Source organism: Hippichthys cyanospilos, chromosome 17, assembly GCF_059441005.1.
Source record: "Hippichthys cyanospilos isolate Australia breed blue-spotted pipefish chromosome 17, RoL_Hcya_1.0, whole genome shotgun sequence".
Classification (NCBI taxonomy): domain Eukaryota; kingdom Metazoa; phylum Chordata; class Actinopteri; order Syngnathiformes; family Syngnathidae; genus Hippichthys; species Hippichthys cyanospilos.
Genome location: NC_142385.1, coordinates 9,175,642 through 9,191,149, shown reverse-complemented (window position 1 = coordinate 9,191,149; position 15,508 = coordinate 9,175,642). Strand labels below are relative to the sequence as shown.

At 41.4% G+C, this 15,508-nt stretch overlaps 1 protein-coding gene across 3 annotated transcripts in view; it reads left to right on the top strand.

Moving 5' to 3' along the window:
* The window catches only part of ankfn1b (ankyrin repeat and fibronectin type III domain containing 1b), a 136,238-nt gene that overhangs the window by 97,474 nt on the left and 23,256 nt on the right, over positions 1–15,508 (top strand). For all 3 annotated transcript variants that reach the window (XM_088439874.1, XM_088439873.1, XM_088439875.1), the window contains 3 exons: positions 429–551; positions 14,620–14,839; positions 15,037–15,244. In XM_088439874.1, the coding sequence (XP_088296000.1) occupies positions 429–551; positions 14,620–14,839; positions 15,037–15,244 (551 nt within the window). The remainder of the gene's footprint in view (positions 1–428; positions 552–14,619; positions 14,840–15,036; positions 15,245–15,508) is intronic.

Below are 15,508 nucleotides of genomic sequence, written 5' to 3'. Positions count from 1 at the left end.
TCAATCGGCTCTGATGCCTAATTTATCAAAAACAACAACAGCAAAAAATCACATAACACATTGGGATGTTTAAAATTAAACAACACTGAAAGAAAGAGACTGGCAAATTAAGTTTTGCATATTTTAGGTAGCATAAGGCATAAATGAAAGGCTTCATTTTCTGAAAAATTGACAGTGCGCCCTGCAATCCGTTGCACATTTGTGTGCACTTTTTTTTTTTTGTGTGCACCCATTTGTGTGGGTTATGTACGTAAAAACACCCCATAATTGAGACTGTGTGTAATAATGCAGTCATTGTATGCTGTGGAAAATATGGTAATTTTTTTTCTTCTACATTTTTCAATACAATCAATTTGACCCACAACATAACAGGAGGGTTTTAGAAAAAACAAAAAACAGTAATTTATCTCATTTCTTTCTTTTGCAAGGTTGGAGTCTGGAATCTCCAAGTTTACCCATCGTCTCTCCCTCAAAGAACGTCCAGCCAAAGTTGAGAAAACCACGTCGGAACGAGCACATTCCTACAGGCGACGCTCTCTCAGTGTGGACTGGTAAGTGCAAAAAATCTTATTTATCATCCCGATTTTTCGGCGCGCTGGGTGGGCGGTTACAGGGTCTCGTTCTGTGTTTGGTTGGAGTCTCCAAAAGTCTCCAGTGGCGCCGGCCCATCTCGTTGCGCTCCAGTCAAGCAAAAAAAGTCTTTTTATTTTTATCCAAATGCCACATAATGCTCAAAAGTTGCAACTGTATGGGAGAAATACAAAGAAATACTCTGGATTACTTTCAACTCAAAATTACCTAAAAACGCCTGCAGATGGAGACTAAACAACACAAATACAGCCAAGCCTCTAAGGTCATGACAGTTGTTTTTGTCGCAGAGCCATAAAGAGGGGACGAAAAAACTCAATATTCCACGTCGCAACATGAAAAAAACGTAGGACAAGGATGCTGTAAGCCGGGGGTCCACTGGAACTGGGATTTAATGCAACATACATGTTTGTTTGTTTTAGATTAGAGAATTACCGTTAGCCGTCTTAGTTTACGGGAAAAAAATGGTTAGGTGATGGATTTTCCTCGAAAGTCATGTAACGGCCGCCTGCCGGGTTGTACGGGGTCTTTCGCGGTCCTAACAGGTCTCACTGTGTGGTCTCGAGGGCAACGTCAGGACTCGGTGTGGTCCATCAGCGGGACGGCGATGTTACGTGAACGGGCGTTGCGGTGTGAGGTCCTTGACTTTAACAGCTCCATTTTTTTTCTTGGTGCCATATTGCCAGTGAGGCGGACCTGCCCTTTAAAATATGCGCACTGATTGATGTGGCCTGCTGTAAATGAAACGCAGTGGGTAGATTGGACACGCTCATTTACGAGCGGGGCCGCGGGGGAGGGGGCCCGCGTACGGCTGGATTCCGAGCGCGAACGCTCTTTTTGTGACATCATAAACGAAGGGCCCGGGGTAGGAGTTGTGAGTCGTGCCGTCGGGAGGTCAAGCTAAGTGAGCCCGGCTACGGACTAGACTTGTGGCGCTTCCTTGGAATGCAAAGTCATCAGCGCGGAATCTATTGAAAACCTCCGATGCGGCGTTGGAATTGTTGGCCTTTTATTCTACTTCCAGGAGTCTGGCTTTTATCACTGTACTCATCATTGAAAAATCTCATGCAGAAATGTTTTTTTTTTTCTTGAACAGCCTTAATACACTACAGAGGAGGGGTCTTCTAACGTTTTGGAATCAGGGACCGGTTTTAAAAAGCAAATTTAAGCAAAATATTTGCGGAAACAAACAAAAAAATTATTAGCGTTATTTAATTCCAAAATTGAATAAGTGCCTTTTTTTTCAGTTTCACAAGTATATTTGTGACTTTTCAAAGCTTTTTTCAAAATATATTAAACTGGTTGAATTGATTGATTTGTGGAAGAGTAATTAATACTTTCATAATTTAATATGAAATTACACACACACACACACACACCCACACACACACACACACACACACACACATATATTTAATATTCCCCCAATGGATATATATGTATATATATATATATATATATATATATATATATATATATATATATATATATATATATATATATATATATATATATATATATATATATATATATTCATTGGGGGGAAAAGAAAGATTAAAAATATAAATAAGTACCAAGGATTCCTCTGGACTTAAAAAAAAAAAAAAAGTATGTAATTGGGATTGAATGAGTGCAGCTAAATCCTCACGTCAAAGACTGGACAGTAGGTGATGGGTTTATGGATGTGTAAAATCTGCCGTGGGTTTAAAACATTTTTGTCTGATGAAAAGCAAATAATTTGAACCTGGCAATTGTTTGGATTTAGCACTTCAGCACCACAGACAGTACCGGCTATTTATTGATATGCGGGAGAAGAAAAAAAACACCATAGTGCCAACAGATCTGTGACTACAATTGCAAAGCAAAGCGTTCCTACTGTATACTGTAAATATTTTACTGGAAAGGAATCATCTATATCAAATAAATCAGATAAGTCAAGAAAAATTTAATATGGGGGAACACTTCTTTTCACATTAAGAGTAAATTAACTAGAACATGAAACAACTTATTGCTAAATTGCGACTTTTGCATTCCTTTTATGGGTTTTATATGAATGTGCAGTGTCACTGACACATTTGATGAACCCCCCTTAGATAAATCGATATTTATTTTTAAGTACTAAAGTCAGTAATTAATTTAAGGCAAATATTTTGCAAAGCTGTTATTAAAAGGGTACATTCCAATAGAATGGGACCATTTTTGGTTTTGTTTTTCATTTTTGGTGTCTGGAGAAACAATGTGCCAAAAAGAGTTCAAAAAGTTCTTTTTTTTCCTGTTCATCTTTTAATTTCATACCTCCAGGAACCCCCATTTTGAGAAAAAGGCAAAATAAACTTTTGCAGTGGCCGAAAAATTTGCAGTGCCCGGATAAAAAGCTTCACGGCCCACATATGGCCCCCGGGCCGTAGTTTACACCACGCCTGGGTTTGAAAGACCCTCTGGGAATCATTTTGCAGAAAATAATAAAATAACTGCATACTGACTACACATGAATATGAAATAATCTGCACTGGAAGTTTGCCGGCCTTTGTTTACAAAAGCCTTATTTTTCACTGTGGAGAGAATAGGCATATTTGAGAGCCCCCCCCCCCCCCGCAGCTCCCTTCATCGCCCTGTTAGATAAACAGCCGTGGGACTTTAAACATGGCGCCCGGCCGGCGTGCGACTGAGAGAATGGGCCAACTGGTGGCTTCGCTCGGCGGCCAAGGGTCACCTCCGCCCCCCTCTTGTCCGCGGCTGGGTGGGTGGCATATGGCGGCCCGGGCGGGGGACCCCTCCGGAGTGATACATACACTCGCACTGAGAGACACACAAGGCCTGGAGCCACCCAGGCTGGGCCCTCAATCGCCCGTGGGAGACATGGTGTCACCGAGCCCCTGACAGAGGAGGGGTCCAGTTGCCGCGTACGTCGCTGGATGTGTGAGCCAGGCGCCCCCGCCCCCTTTCCTGAGAACATCAGCACCGCCGCCGCATCCCCGCGGCGACTCCGCTTGTCTCCGCTCATCAAAATTAAGAGATTTACCTCTGCTTTTTACACACACACACACACGCACACACCAGTAAGATGGAGCCAACAGGTGGCAAGCCTTGCTCGGGCACAGCAGGCCCACCTCAAAGGTTAAACATACAGGCCGCCGCCCACTTCCCTAGGGAGAGGCGGCCAAACGAGCCGGCCAGAGAGGACAAGATAAAAAAGAGCGTTAGGAGGTGAGGAGATAAACATCGTGCCGTCCTGTAGCTTGCGCGGACACGCCGTCTTTCACAGTTTGTTCCAGCTCTCCAATTATGCACACGGCTCACACTTCAAAGCGAGTCATGTATGAGTTAATACCTACAAGGTTGTGTTACCCTTTTAATAACTGTGACCGGGAACAGATGCGCCGCTCCGGCCGCCGCGACACTCTTTCAGCATTTCGCCGGAAACTGCGGGAAAAGTTCACCTCGCGGGATGAGGGGATTGATCGGCGGGGGTGGATGTCAAAATAATGAGAAAATGTTAAAAAAAAAAAGATTTCATATCCATGTATGCAGTTGCGCTCATAGGTTTTCATACCCCGAGATGTGTAAATTCATGATCGGAACTTTATTTTTGCCAACTAGTTGTAGATGTATTGATGTATACGTTAATGCTCATAGATTTACATAGCCTAGAGCGCGGGTGTCAAACTCAAGGCCCGGGGGCCAGTTCAGGCCCACCACATCGTTTTATGCGGCCCGCAACATGCTAATTTGAATTCAGGTTTCTGGCTAAATGATCAAACTTGCAAGTTTTCTTCCTCTTAAAAATTTGGTGGGGAAAAACACCAAAACACCAAGCGTTTTTTTCTCTCTTTTGAAGAGTTTTTGCCGGCCTCTGACTTCAAAACTGGGTACGTGTGTTTATGAACGCGTTTAAAGTTTGACTTAACATTCATACTGGCCCTCCGACAAAAACTACAACAGCAATGAAGCCAATGATAAAAATGGGTTTGACACCCATGTCCGGGGAGTATTATAATACTGTGTGTGTATATATATGTACATACTGTATATATATATATATATATATATATATATATATATATAGAGAGAGAGAGAGAGAGAGAGAGAGAGAGAGAGAGAGAGAGAGAGAGAGAGAGAGAGAGAGAGAGAGAGAGAGACGCACACACACACACACACAGTTGTGTATATATTGTGTATATATATATATATATATATTATACACACACACACACACACACAGTTGTGTTCACAGGTTTGCATACATTAGAAGTGGTGAATGATGATATTTTTAGTAGTTTATTCTGTATATCCCGAAGGGTAAGCAAGGAATAGAAAATTCCTGGTTGCGTGATAACTAAGTGGTCGTGCCGTGTCGCAATTTGACATCCATCTGGGTGAAATTTCAGCGCCCTGGTGTCTTCTTTCAATGCTTTCCCTTTGATGTGAAATGCCTTTGATGTAAAGATCACAGGATTGGACAAAATATTGCACAAGGGTTAAAAGTGTACATACCCTTAGGGTATGTAAACAAATGAGGGCCACTGTAAATATATCACCAATTGGCAGTCACATCTGCCCACTTATGGTAAATGGTGATATTCTGCTTATATACAGTTGTGCTCATAGGTTTCAGAAACCTAGAGTATGTAAACTTGTTCAAGTAGTGCTCGTAAGTAGTTGTATTCAGTTGTTCTTATAAGGCCCAAGAGTACATAGACTTGCACATTTTTATGCATTCGTGCCCACAGATTTACATTGTCTTTCATGGTGAGAATTGATACAAACTTGTGTGTATTTATTTATAACGTTGTGTTCATAAGTTTACATCCTTTAAAGACGGTGTGGCGATATATACAGTTGTGCTTATAACTTTACAAACCCGGGTCCTAGCATTTGTAAATGTCTATATTATTACGCTGTAGTCCTCATAGGTTGTACTGGGTTGTGAACGGTAATACAGTAAATACAGTTGTACTCATAAATTGACATATTCTAGGGCCCTAACATAAACGTATACAGTACTGTATATTCATACAGTAGTGCACATAGGTTTATGCAATTTAAAGATGATGAATGGTATGTACAGTCTTGCTCATAAGTTTTGAAACTGGCAAAACAAATAATGTCCATGTCAATCTCCTGACTAAAACCCTATTGAGCATACATGTTACACCCTTGAGAAGAAGAACAATAACGCCCAATCAACTAAAGACTGCTGCCAAATCCCTAGTAAGGTCAAGAGGTCATATATATATATATATATATATATATATATATATATATATATATATATATATATATATATATATATATATATATATATATGTATATATATATATATATATATATATATGTATATATATATATATATATATATATATAATTTGTATGAATAATCCCGCCAATAGAAATCTATTCCAACTTTACGTTTCATATGTTCTTCTCTCGTCCTGAAGGAGTTAATTTTCATAAATTCACTCAAATTCTTTTCAATCCACCGGACATTTTCCAGCCTTTTTCAACCTTTACACACACACAGGAATGTTTTAATGAGGCTGTTTATCAGTGATTTCTTTTGGAGCGGTAGCCCGTATTTAAAGCTGCAGGTCAGATACGCGACTGTTCAGGTCCTTTAACCTTTTGACTGCGCGCCGCACATGTGGTGAAGTCGTCCTGATGTAAAGACACCTTTGGGAGGGGGGCCGGAGTGAAACGCAATGCCGAAACCCGAACACGCAGCCGATACATCCCTCCATAAAACCGCGTCCGTAAAAAATGAGCGCTCGGAGTCAATCCGATTGTCTTGGCGAAACTTCACATGCCCGCGTTTTCATATCCACCCAAACGGGGACGTTTTTTTCTTTTTTTGTTGCTGTCGCCATGCCGACAGAGCGAGACGCCGCAGGTCACCGTGTTGGCACGGCCTCACGTTGCTTCTAAGCTGATAAAAGCCAAAGCGAGCGGACGCCTAAACGAATTTAGTAATAAAGCCCGCCATCCCGCCATGCTCTCTCGCTCTCTCTCTCTCTCTCGCTCGCTCGCTCTCTCGCTTCGCTGTGTGTGCGCTCTGTGTCCAGAAGCCTGCCTGCTTCCAGCCTGTCTGGTGCCAAGACTCGGATTTCAGAATTTCCTTCTACAAGCCACATTTAGAGCGGCCAGCGTACTCGCTCAGCATGCGCGTGTGTGCGTTTGCGTGTGTCACTTTTGCAAGCTCGTCCTCTCTCGGTTGACTCGCTCCTTCCAGAGCAACACGTTGCCTTTCAGGCCGTCTTAAACACATTTCGAGTAATCTTTGCTTGTAATCTTTCCATTCTTCAGTCAAAGCGAAAATAAGCGCGGCGCGCTCTTCGGGCCGCCTTGACTGGTGGAAAGTCGGTGCCATGGATAATTTTAGCAAACACCATCATGTAATTCAATCAGAAAAATGAGGAATAAGCCATTACTAATGTATATATAAACATTTAACCAACATTTAAGCTGCCCCCGAGGCCTTTGCCAAGTACTTGAGGAAAACATCAACAATTTTAATAGCGTTTAGAAAAATATAGATTCAAAATTACACCATGTCAAAACCATGATTGATGGAAACATCTGAATCAGGGTTTAAAAGCAAATGTCTTTTGTGGTAAGATTGAACAGCGTTATTTTATTTTGAGAAGAAAAAAGGGCATGCTTTTTTTTAAATAATTAGAAAATAAATAAAAAATATTACAGTTCCACTTCAATCCTGAGGAGGCAGTAATGTGCAAGTTGCTCTAGTACGCGTTACAAAACTCACATTATGCAAACTTCAACGTTTATATTTATTTCAGCGCTATTAAGCCAGATATACAAAATATTTACTGAATTTCTTGCTAAAATTGGCTTATTGTTGCCTTAATATTATATTAAGCGCCCATACACATCTGTTTCTTTCATAACTGACTCCCATTGAGGCTAAAGCCTGCTAGCCTTGAGGCTAAAGCTAGGCAAAGTCAATCTGTTTTAGCTAAAGTAACCCAAGCTGTCAAAAATTCATCTCAGTAAGTGTAAATAGGGGGAGATGTCCCAGACAGTCCGGGTTATGAGTCTTGTCTTCCAAGTCTCGACCGTTTTTGCCAGTACTGACTCTTCATAGGTTGCATTGCAGCATTTAGTTTTTGTCATTATTTGTTTTGAGTTCATGTGTATGTCAGTCACTCATTTGTCACAGTGATGACCAGATTTCTTGGGGTCACCAGGATTTTCCAAGTCCCAATAGATTTCGGCAACTCCGTTTTTTGTTTTTTTTTGGGGGGGGTGGGGTTCGGAGTTCGCACAGCGATAATCTTTTTTTTTTCTACTGCAGCAATGAACCAATTAACAAAAAATCATTGTTCACATTGTTCACATGTTCTCATTCGTGGCATACCAGAACTAAATCTACTTCCTGCTTCTGTGTCTAAGAATCATGGGAAATCACATCAGACCTCGCAAGCTGAAGTAGGTTGTGCCAATCGAATTTCATTTTTATGAATAAAGTTTTCCACAAAAAAACAAAACAGCATGTGTTCAACTATCATAAGCAACTGGCACAATTGACTGGAGGTGCGTTCACTGACCAATCACAGACATTTCAAACATCTATTGAAACACTTATTCATTATCGACGAGACAATTTAAAATGTATTCGACAAACTAAAATCCGACTTTTTTCGCACTATTGTCACCAAGTTAGCATTTAGCATTAGCTAAAATGAACTAGAGCAGTACATGGCCTAATTTCATTGTATCGAGTCACAAACTAGACATTACAAACTAAAAGAATAGAAAATTGCTTAGAATTGAAAATGACTACATTGGAATGGGAAAGCTACACCTTTATCTGATCCGCACTTTCCAGCGGCAAACCAAAGCGCACGCCGTCATCGAAATCATGACCTCCTCGGTGAAACTAACGATGCATGTCAGCGCTAATGCGTCTTGCAATAGAAGCTTGATCGACATAAACGCCAGCGACCGCCGCCAGGTCGAAATGTCGACACTGACGGCCGAGTTTGAAGTCAGGGCGAGCAAAGAATTTAAAACGCATTAGTCTGTCATTCGGGTCCAAAATATGAAACCAACTTGGGGTCTTTTTTTTTGTTTTTTTCAGCTGAGCAAATTTTCTCGCAGACAGCCAATCTGAATAATATTGATTTTTCTGGCTGTCGTCAAGCGTGCCCTATGCATTTCGCAATGGAACCGAGGAACGGTCATATTGGGGAGAATTTTCCACTCAGCTGCCCGCGTTGACATGTTTTGGAGATAGCCCCTCTTATGAGCTGTTAAGTACATACTTGTGGCTCCCTTGAAATGTACTCCAACATGGCTGCAATCCTTTAAGCAGTTGGAGCTTTTTATAAGTGAGGTTTTCACATCATCGCTGTCAGGGTTGAAGAACGTGCGCAAACATATTCGACCTCAACTGCGACTGACTTTGCGGTCTTTACGTTTGTCGTCAGCGGAAGACTGTTGTGCTTGTTTGTAGGCCCGTTGTGATCATTGCGTGAGCTCACTTGGGGAGTTTGTGTAAATTATAGAAGCCCTACAAAAGACTAGCAAACAAATGTGACTTGCTTATATACTGTGCATTTCTAAGGTTTTGTTTATCTAAAACATGCGGCATATGTAAATGACTGCTAATTGGTCATGCTCAAATCTCATAAATCATTTCCCCCCATTCAAATGAATGGAACGGCTATTAATCCGTTCCATAATGTTAAACTACAAAAAATGTGCAACATATCTTTCGCTAAGGAATTTTCTTTCTTACATATTACTGTTTTTATTATATATCATATTCTTTTATTATTGCATTGTGCAATTTTGCACATTTAATATTGTTTTGTATAAAACTTACTCTATGAAAACAGTTGGGTTCAAAATAACTCAAAGATATGTTTAAGAAAAATAAAAAGGTATGACACATTTGTATGTATTGGAACCAACTATCAGGGAATATTTACACACATACGCACAAAAAATATTGTCATTTGTTGCAAAACAACCTAAAAAATTAGACTTGATTGTCTAAGTAAAATATGTATTTCTCATGAGTTTATATTTAGTTTGACATCATCTGAAGGTGCTTGCATGAACTGTATTTTAAAAAATTGTTCGCTTTCTGCCAAACTATGTTTCATTGTGTGATAATCGACTATACGATGCACCTTTTTTCTCACACTCTGAACCCTGCGGTTTATAGTCCATTGCAGCTTATCTTATTATGCAGTATTTAACTAGCCACCAGGGGGCAAATTCCTAGTGAACAAAATAAAAAGAAGACACTATAGAAGTATTATTTTTAGTTTGAACCTTTACTTTACTTGCCACCAGGGGGCACACACTACTAACAAACCCAATCAGGCGTGTTACTGTTTTGTTGGTGTTGTATTCTAATAGGCTGTGTCTGTGTTATGTTGAAATTATGTTGGTGCTGCTTTTATTTCTAAACTTGCAGGCAATGTTGCACTTTGACAAAAAAAAATGGTTTAAATAAAAAAAAATAACTTTTAAAAACCATCCATGTTCTGCTTGTTTCAACCTGCGGCTTATAGTCCAGTGCAGCCTGTAGACAAAATGTTAAAATGTTGTTGGTGCATCTTAAATTCCGATGTGGCCTACACATGACAAAAATATTTTTTGTTAAATTCTTATTGGCGCATGTTATAGACCTAAACAGCAGCTGATTTCGGTGCTACTAAATTACAGGTTTGGCATCTGCAGTTTTTGCTTCCAAGTAATTCAAAAAAATCGAAATTGAAACAACATGACAATCGGATTCATTATTGTTAAATGACAATTTCATATGTAGAATCCCGCACCTCTTTGAGAAATACAACCTCACACACATACACGCACGCTCCCTGATGTCGTCAGAGAGCGATGGGGCACCGTCCTGCCGACATAGAGAGGGGGGGGGGGGGGGGGGGGGGGGAAGTCATCTGTTCCATCCCGGGCAAATAACAATAAGCCCGGGGCCGAATTCCGATGAGCTTTCTCTTTGAAATGGGATATCGCCACACGCATTACAAATATATCTCGTTTTATCTTCCGGGCCAGGCCCATGGAAAAATTATTCCAAATACCTGCCACGCTTTATCTGGAACACTGGAATAGGTTCGGCCCGGTCCGGCCGGGAACACGAGGGTGTCTAAAATAAGGCGTCTATTACGGGAGGGAGTGGAGATGGATGAGACAGAGCGGGAAGAGACGGGGATCGCGGGGGTATTTTAGGTGTATCGGCCCCATGAAAAAGGGCCTGTTGCAAGGGCTCGGGGCCGCTTGCGTGGCCACGGTGCGGCCCGCTGTCAGCTGTTGTACGCGCCGCATGTGCGCCGGCCGCTTTGTGTGCGCAGGCATGCTCGTGTCAACTCGCACGTCCGTAGCCCAGCGGGAATATAAATAACATTTTTCCTACAGATGTTCTCGACTTGACACGTTTTGTCAGTGTCCTGCTGGATACCTTTTGATAGATGACGCCGCGGCAGCTCGTTCAGCGAATGATCTTGTGCCATGCGTTTTCGGCGTAACCCATTTAAGACGCCGTCGCTTAGCCAGTTGAACGACAAGAAATGAGTTATTTGCAACTTGTGGAGTCCTCGAACTCTGTCAAAACTAAGTACAAAGGAACACCGTTATGTCCAAGGTCAGGATGATATACAGTGAAGCCTTTAACCTCTGGGAGAAATTTTGACCCAACTGGGGCTTTTTTATACGATATCAAAGGGAAAGCATACAAAAAAAAACACGAGGAGGCTAAAATATTGCATAGATTGTCAAAACACAACGACTTTCAATATACCAGGCTGCCGTGCTTGCAAACAAGAGGCCAAGAGGCACACCTTATAGGTGTCAAATTATGCCCGTGTCTGGCTCATTTACTGCCATTCAAAACTGGAAATATTTTCAGTCGTAGCCGTATTGAAAACCCGATTTTTATCATGCATTTCTCCCTGATTTTTGTCAACCCGCAAACAAAGCACAATATAAATTTTTGTGTTGACACCCCAAAACCACTAGGTGGCTATAGCAGTCGACATGACATTTGCAAGTCTTTCAATGATTTCAATGATTGGCTTAGCCTGGACTCCCATAATGCAAATGTCTTCAAAAGTCATAATACTTAAATATGACAGAATAAATTTTCCCATTTCAATTTTATAAATATACAGCATCGTTACGTTTGCTATTATGGGTGATAATAAGGCCCGGCTAGTGAAAAATCCCCAAACATCCAGGGGTTAAAAAAAGGAGAAAAAAAAGCAAGGGACAATTGTCCTTATTCCCCTTTCTTAAGGAACTAATCTCAGTCAAGTCAAGACAATCTTGTTTTTTTTTTTTTTCTCAGGTTTTGGTTTTGTTATGAGATTCAAGACTAGTATATCTGCTTCATGTTCTAAATATCTTCCTAGAATGGTCTTAAGATTCAAGACTTTTTTTGTTCTGAAGCTCTTTCTATAGACTTGATCTATCTTGGGACTTTTCTTGAGATGTAGGTCTTGTGTTTTTGTCTTTTGTGTCCTGCAGTTGATTCTGTGGATTTAGTCTAGACTAGACATTATTTTAAGATTCAGGGCCTAGGTTTCTCTGTGTTATGTTCTGATGCTCTTTCTGGTGATTTGATCATTCCTGGAGATTGTCTTAAAATGCAGAATTTATTTTCTCTGTTTGATGCCCTGAAGCTCTCCCTTAAAATTTGGTCTGATCTGGCAAATCTCTTGAGATTCGCTTTTTGTTTTCTTCCCCTTGTGTCCTGAGCCTTTTTCTGACAGTTTGACTCATCCAGACACTGTTCAAAGATCCAAGTAGTATGTTTCTCTGCTTCATGTCCAGAAGCACTTTCTAGAAATGTGGCCTGTTCTAGCAATCGTCTTGAGGTTCTGATCTTTTGTGCTTTTCTCATTTGGGCCCCAAAACTGGCAATTTGGTCTGTCCCAGACATTGTCCAAAGATTCAATTACGTTTCATTGCTTCATGTCCTGAAGCTCATTCCACAGATTTGCTCTGTTCTGAACATTGTCTTAAGATGCTGGACTTGTGTTTATCTGTTTTATGTCCTGAAGTGCTTCCCTGATATTTGCTTTCTTTTGGCAGTTATATGGAGATTCAGATCTTGTGTTTTTCTCATTTGTGTCCTGAGATGGTTTCTGGCAATTTGGACTTTTCCAGCAAATGTCTCACGATTCAGGACTTAGGTTTTTCTGCCGCAAGTTCTAAAGCCCTTCCTAACTTGGTCTGTTCTGGAGATTGTGATGAGATTCTGATCCACGAATGTCTCTGTTGAGTCCTTTCCAAAGTCTCAGATGCAACTAGTATCTCTCTCCGAGGTTTGAGCCCAACTCCCATGTGACGTCGCCTAACTACGTTTAAAAGATGTGTCACATGAAGTACATGTCATGTACAGACACTATTACAATCACGGGAACAGATTAATTGAAGGCCGATGATGTGAAACATGAGGCGGTTGGTCAGGGGCGGAGGGGGCGCCTGGAGATGAATGAGACCCGGCAAGGAACAGAAGGAGAGAAAGCTGTTGAAAGTTACCACTTGAGGGCTTCATTTATCTCCCCGCCTCCCGTTTGCTGCGCGGGACCTATCGCGTAGTCTGTCACTGTCGCCTGTAGGCTCCCGCTGACATTTCCTTCAGCGGCTGAGTGTGTGCCGACACCACTGAGCAGACGCTCGTCCGCCGCGTTCCCATGGCCGACCGGAGACAGCATAGTCTCCATACCGGCCGTGCCCAGACACAAGAGGCAAAAAAGATGCTTATCCGTTCCATGAGAGGTGACGCTGACGAGGCTGCCCTCGCACGTGTACAATTATGTGACGCTTGGAAAAAAAGACAAAACTAATGCAATGCACCCATGCAGCCAATTTGGTAGATCAGTTATTTATCACCCCTCCATGGATCAGTAATGGCTCGTGTTTGATTCCCCGTTAATCACGGGGGATACGAGTCAAAAATTGCCTTATACTCCTGAGACCCAGTCTATTTATTTGTGTCCACTGTTGTGTCCATTTTGTCTCGGCAAGACAGCAAAGTGGATTGAATCCCAACCAAACACATGGCACATCATTGGAAAGGCCACGATGTGCTATACTGAGGACACTAGGACTTGGTTGGGTAGCACCTAATGAGTCTAAAGATATCGACCAAAAACAATGTCCGCTACAATGGACACAATTGGGTCTCAGGAAGATATAGAGACGCCATGTATAGTCCAAATGTAACACTATCATTTCTTTTTTTCAGCACAGAACGGATTAAAACACAATTTAAATTGTCTAATGTCACCTCCAAGTAAAAACAAAAGTGAAACACCAAATAAAAGATAGTAGTACTAGTGGTTTCTTTGACTACTAGAGATGAGACCTTCTACTCATATCGGTCTAAAAAAAGTGGTCAACCTCAACATACCTAATCAAAAGTATCAGTACTTGGTATCGCTATCGGTAATGACTCGTTAAATACTGGTGTCGGTCACACAAAAAGCGATATCGAACATCCCTGAAAAAGATACAATAAAAGTTTGTTCTTGTTACTCTAAAAAAAACACAATATATTCCAGGCAATGATTCTATTAACATTTCAGTATATTTTTACCATTTCGATATCATTCCTTTCTTAGCCGTTAATGGCAGTGAATGAGTTAAGGGCTCAATAATATGAATAATTTACAAAGTGAAACAGTTTTTTATTGCTGCCTAATAGTCTTTGCCACTTTTTTGTGTCGTTTCCAGCCGAAACCCTTGAAAGGCGCTGTATAAATCAAAGTTATTAAATACATTCAAATGAATCACTTTTAACTCCAAAATTGGCCAGGTATGAATCATTTTGGTTTTAGCTACACATGTTGTATCAATTCTTGGTTTTAAAAAGGGTTCAACAACTGACATTTAGGGCCGATATTTACTGCAACGTGAGTCATCCGCATCGTCGTGTGGTAGCGGCGCGTAGAGAATTAAGGTTGTAACGCGCTTATTGCAGCTCAAGCATCATCCATGTCGTTTTTTTTTTTTTTTTTTTTTCTCCGTTTGTTCTGGCAGGGCCGATTCAAGCAAGATGACGCAGCCCATGAGGGGGGACCAGGCCCACCAGCCGACCCCGGCCCGCAAGTCAGCCAGCTTGTCTTCGCCAAGCGCGGCTCGCCGCCTCTACCGCAACTTGTCTGGAAAGTTCCGTGTGAGCACCAACCCCTCCGCCTTGGAGGACGGCGTGCTGTCGGGACGGGGAGGAGACAAGGAGAGGCTGCGCAAAACCACCATAGTAAGTCCCGGGCCACGTCGGAATAAAATAATAAGCACGGGAACATTGTTGTCTAAAAATAGACTGGGAAGAAGGTATTAACATCAGCAGGTCCCTTCTTCGGTTGCCAAAGTTTAAACACCGCGGGTGTGTGAAATCGCTGATACGACTCAGCAGTATTCTCCTTGAACGCTCCGCAAACCGTCTTTGCGTCACAGTTCCAGAGCAATGAAGCGCTCTTTGAAGCCGTGGAGCACCAGGAGTTGGACCTGGTGCAGCTGCTGCTCTCCCAGTACAGCTTAGAGGAGCTGGATCTCAACACCCCCAACAGCGAAGGCCTCCTGCCCCTCGACATCGCCATCATGACCAACAACGTGCCCATGGCCAAGCTCTTGCTCTGCGCAGGGGCCAAAGAAAGCCCCCACTGTGAGTAGAGAGCCGCTGGTACTGTTCCACCAAGATGATGGTGGCACGGGCACCTCATTCAAATTCTGTGTGTATGTACATAAATACACATATATATATACAGTATATATACAGTATATATACAGTATACGTATATATATATATATATATATATATATATATATATATATATATATATATATATATATATATATATATATATATAATATATATATATATATATATGTGTGTGTGTGTATATATGTGTATATACGTATATGTATA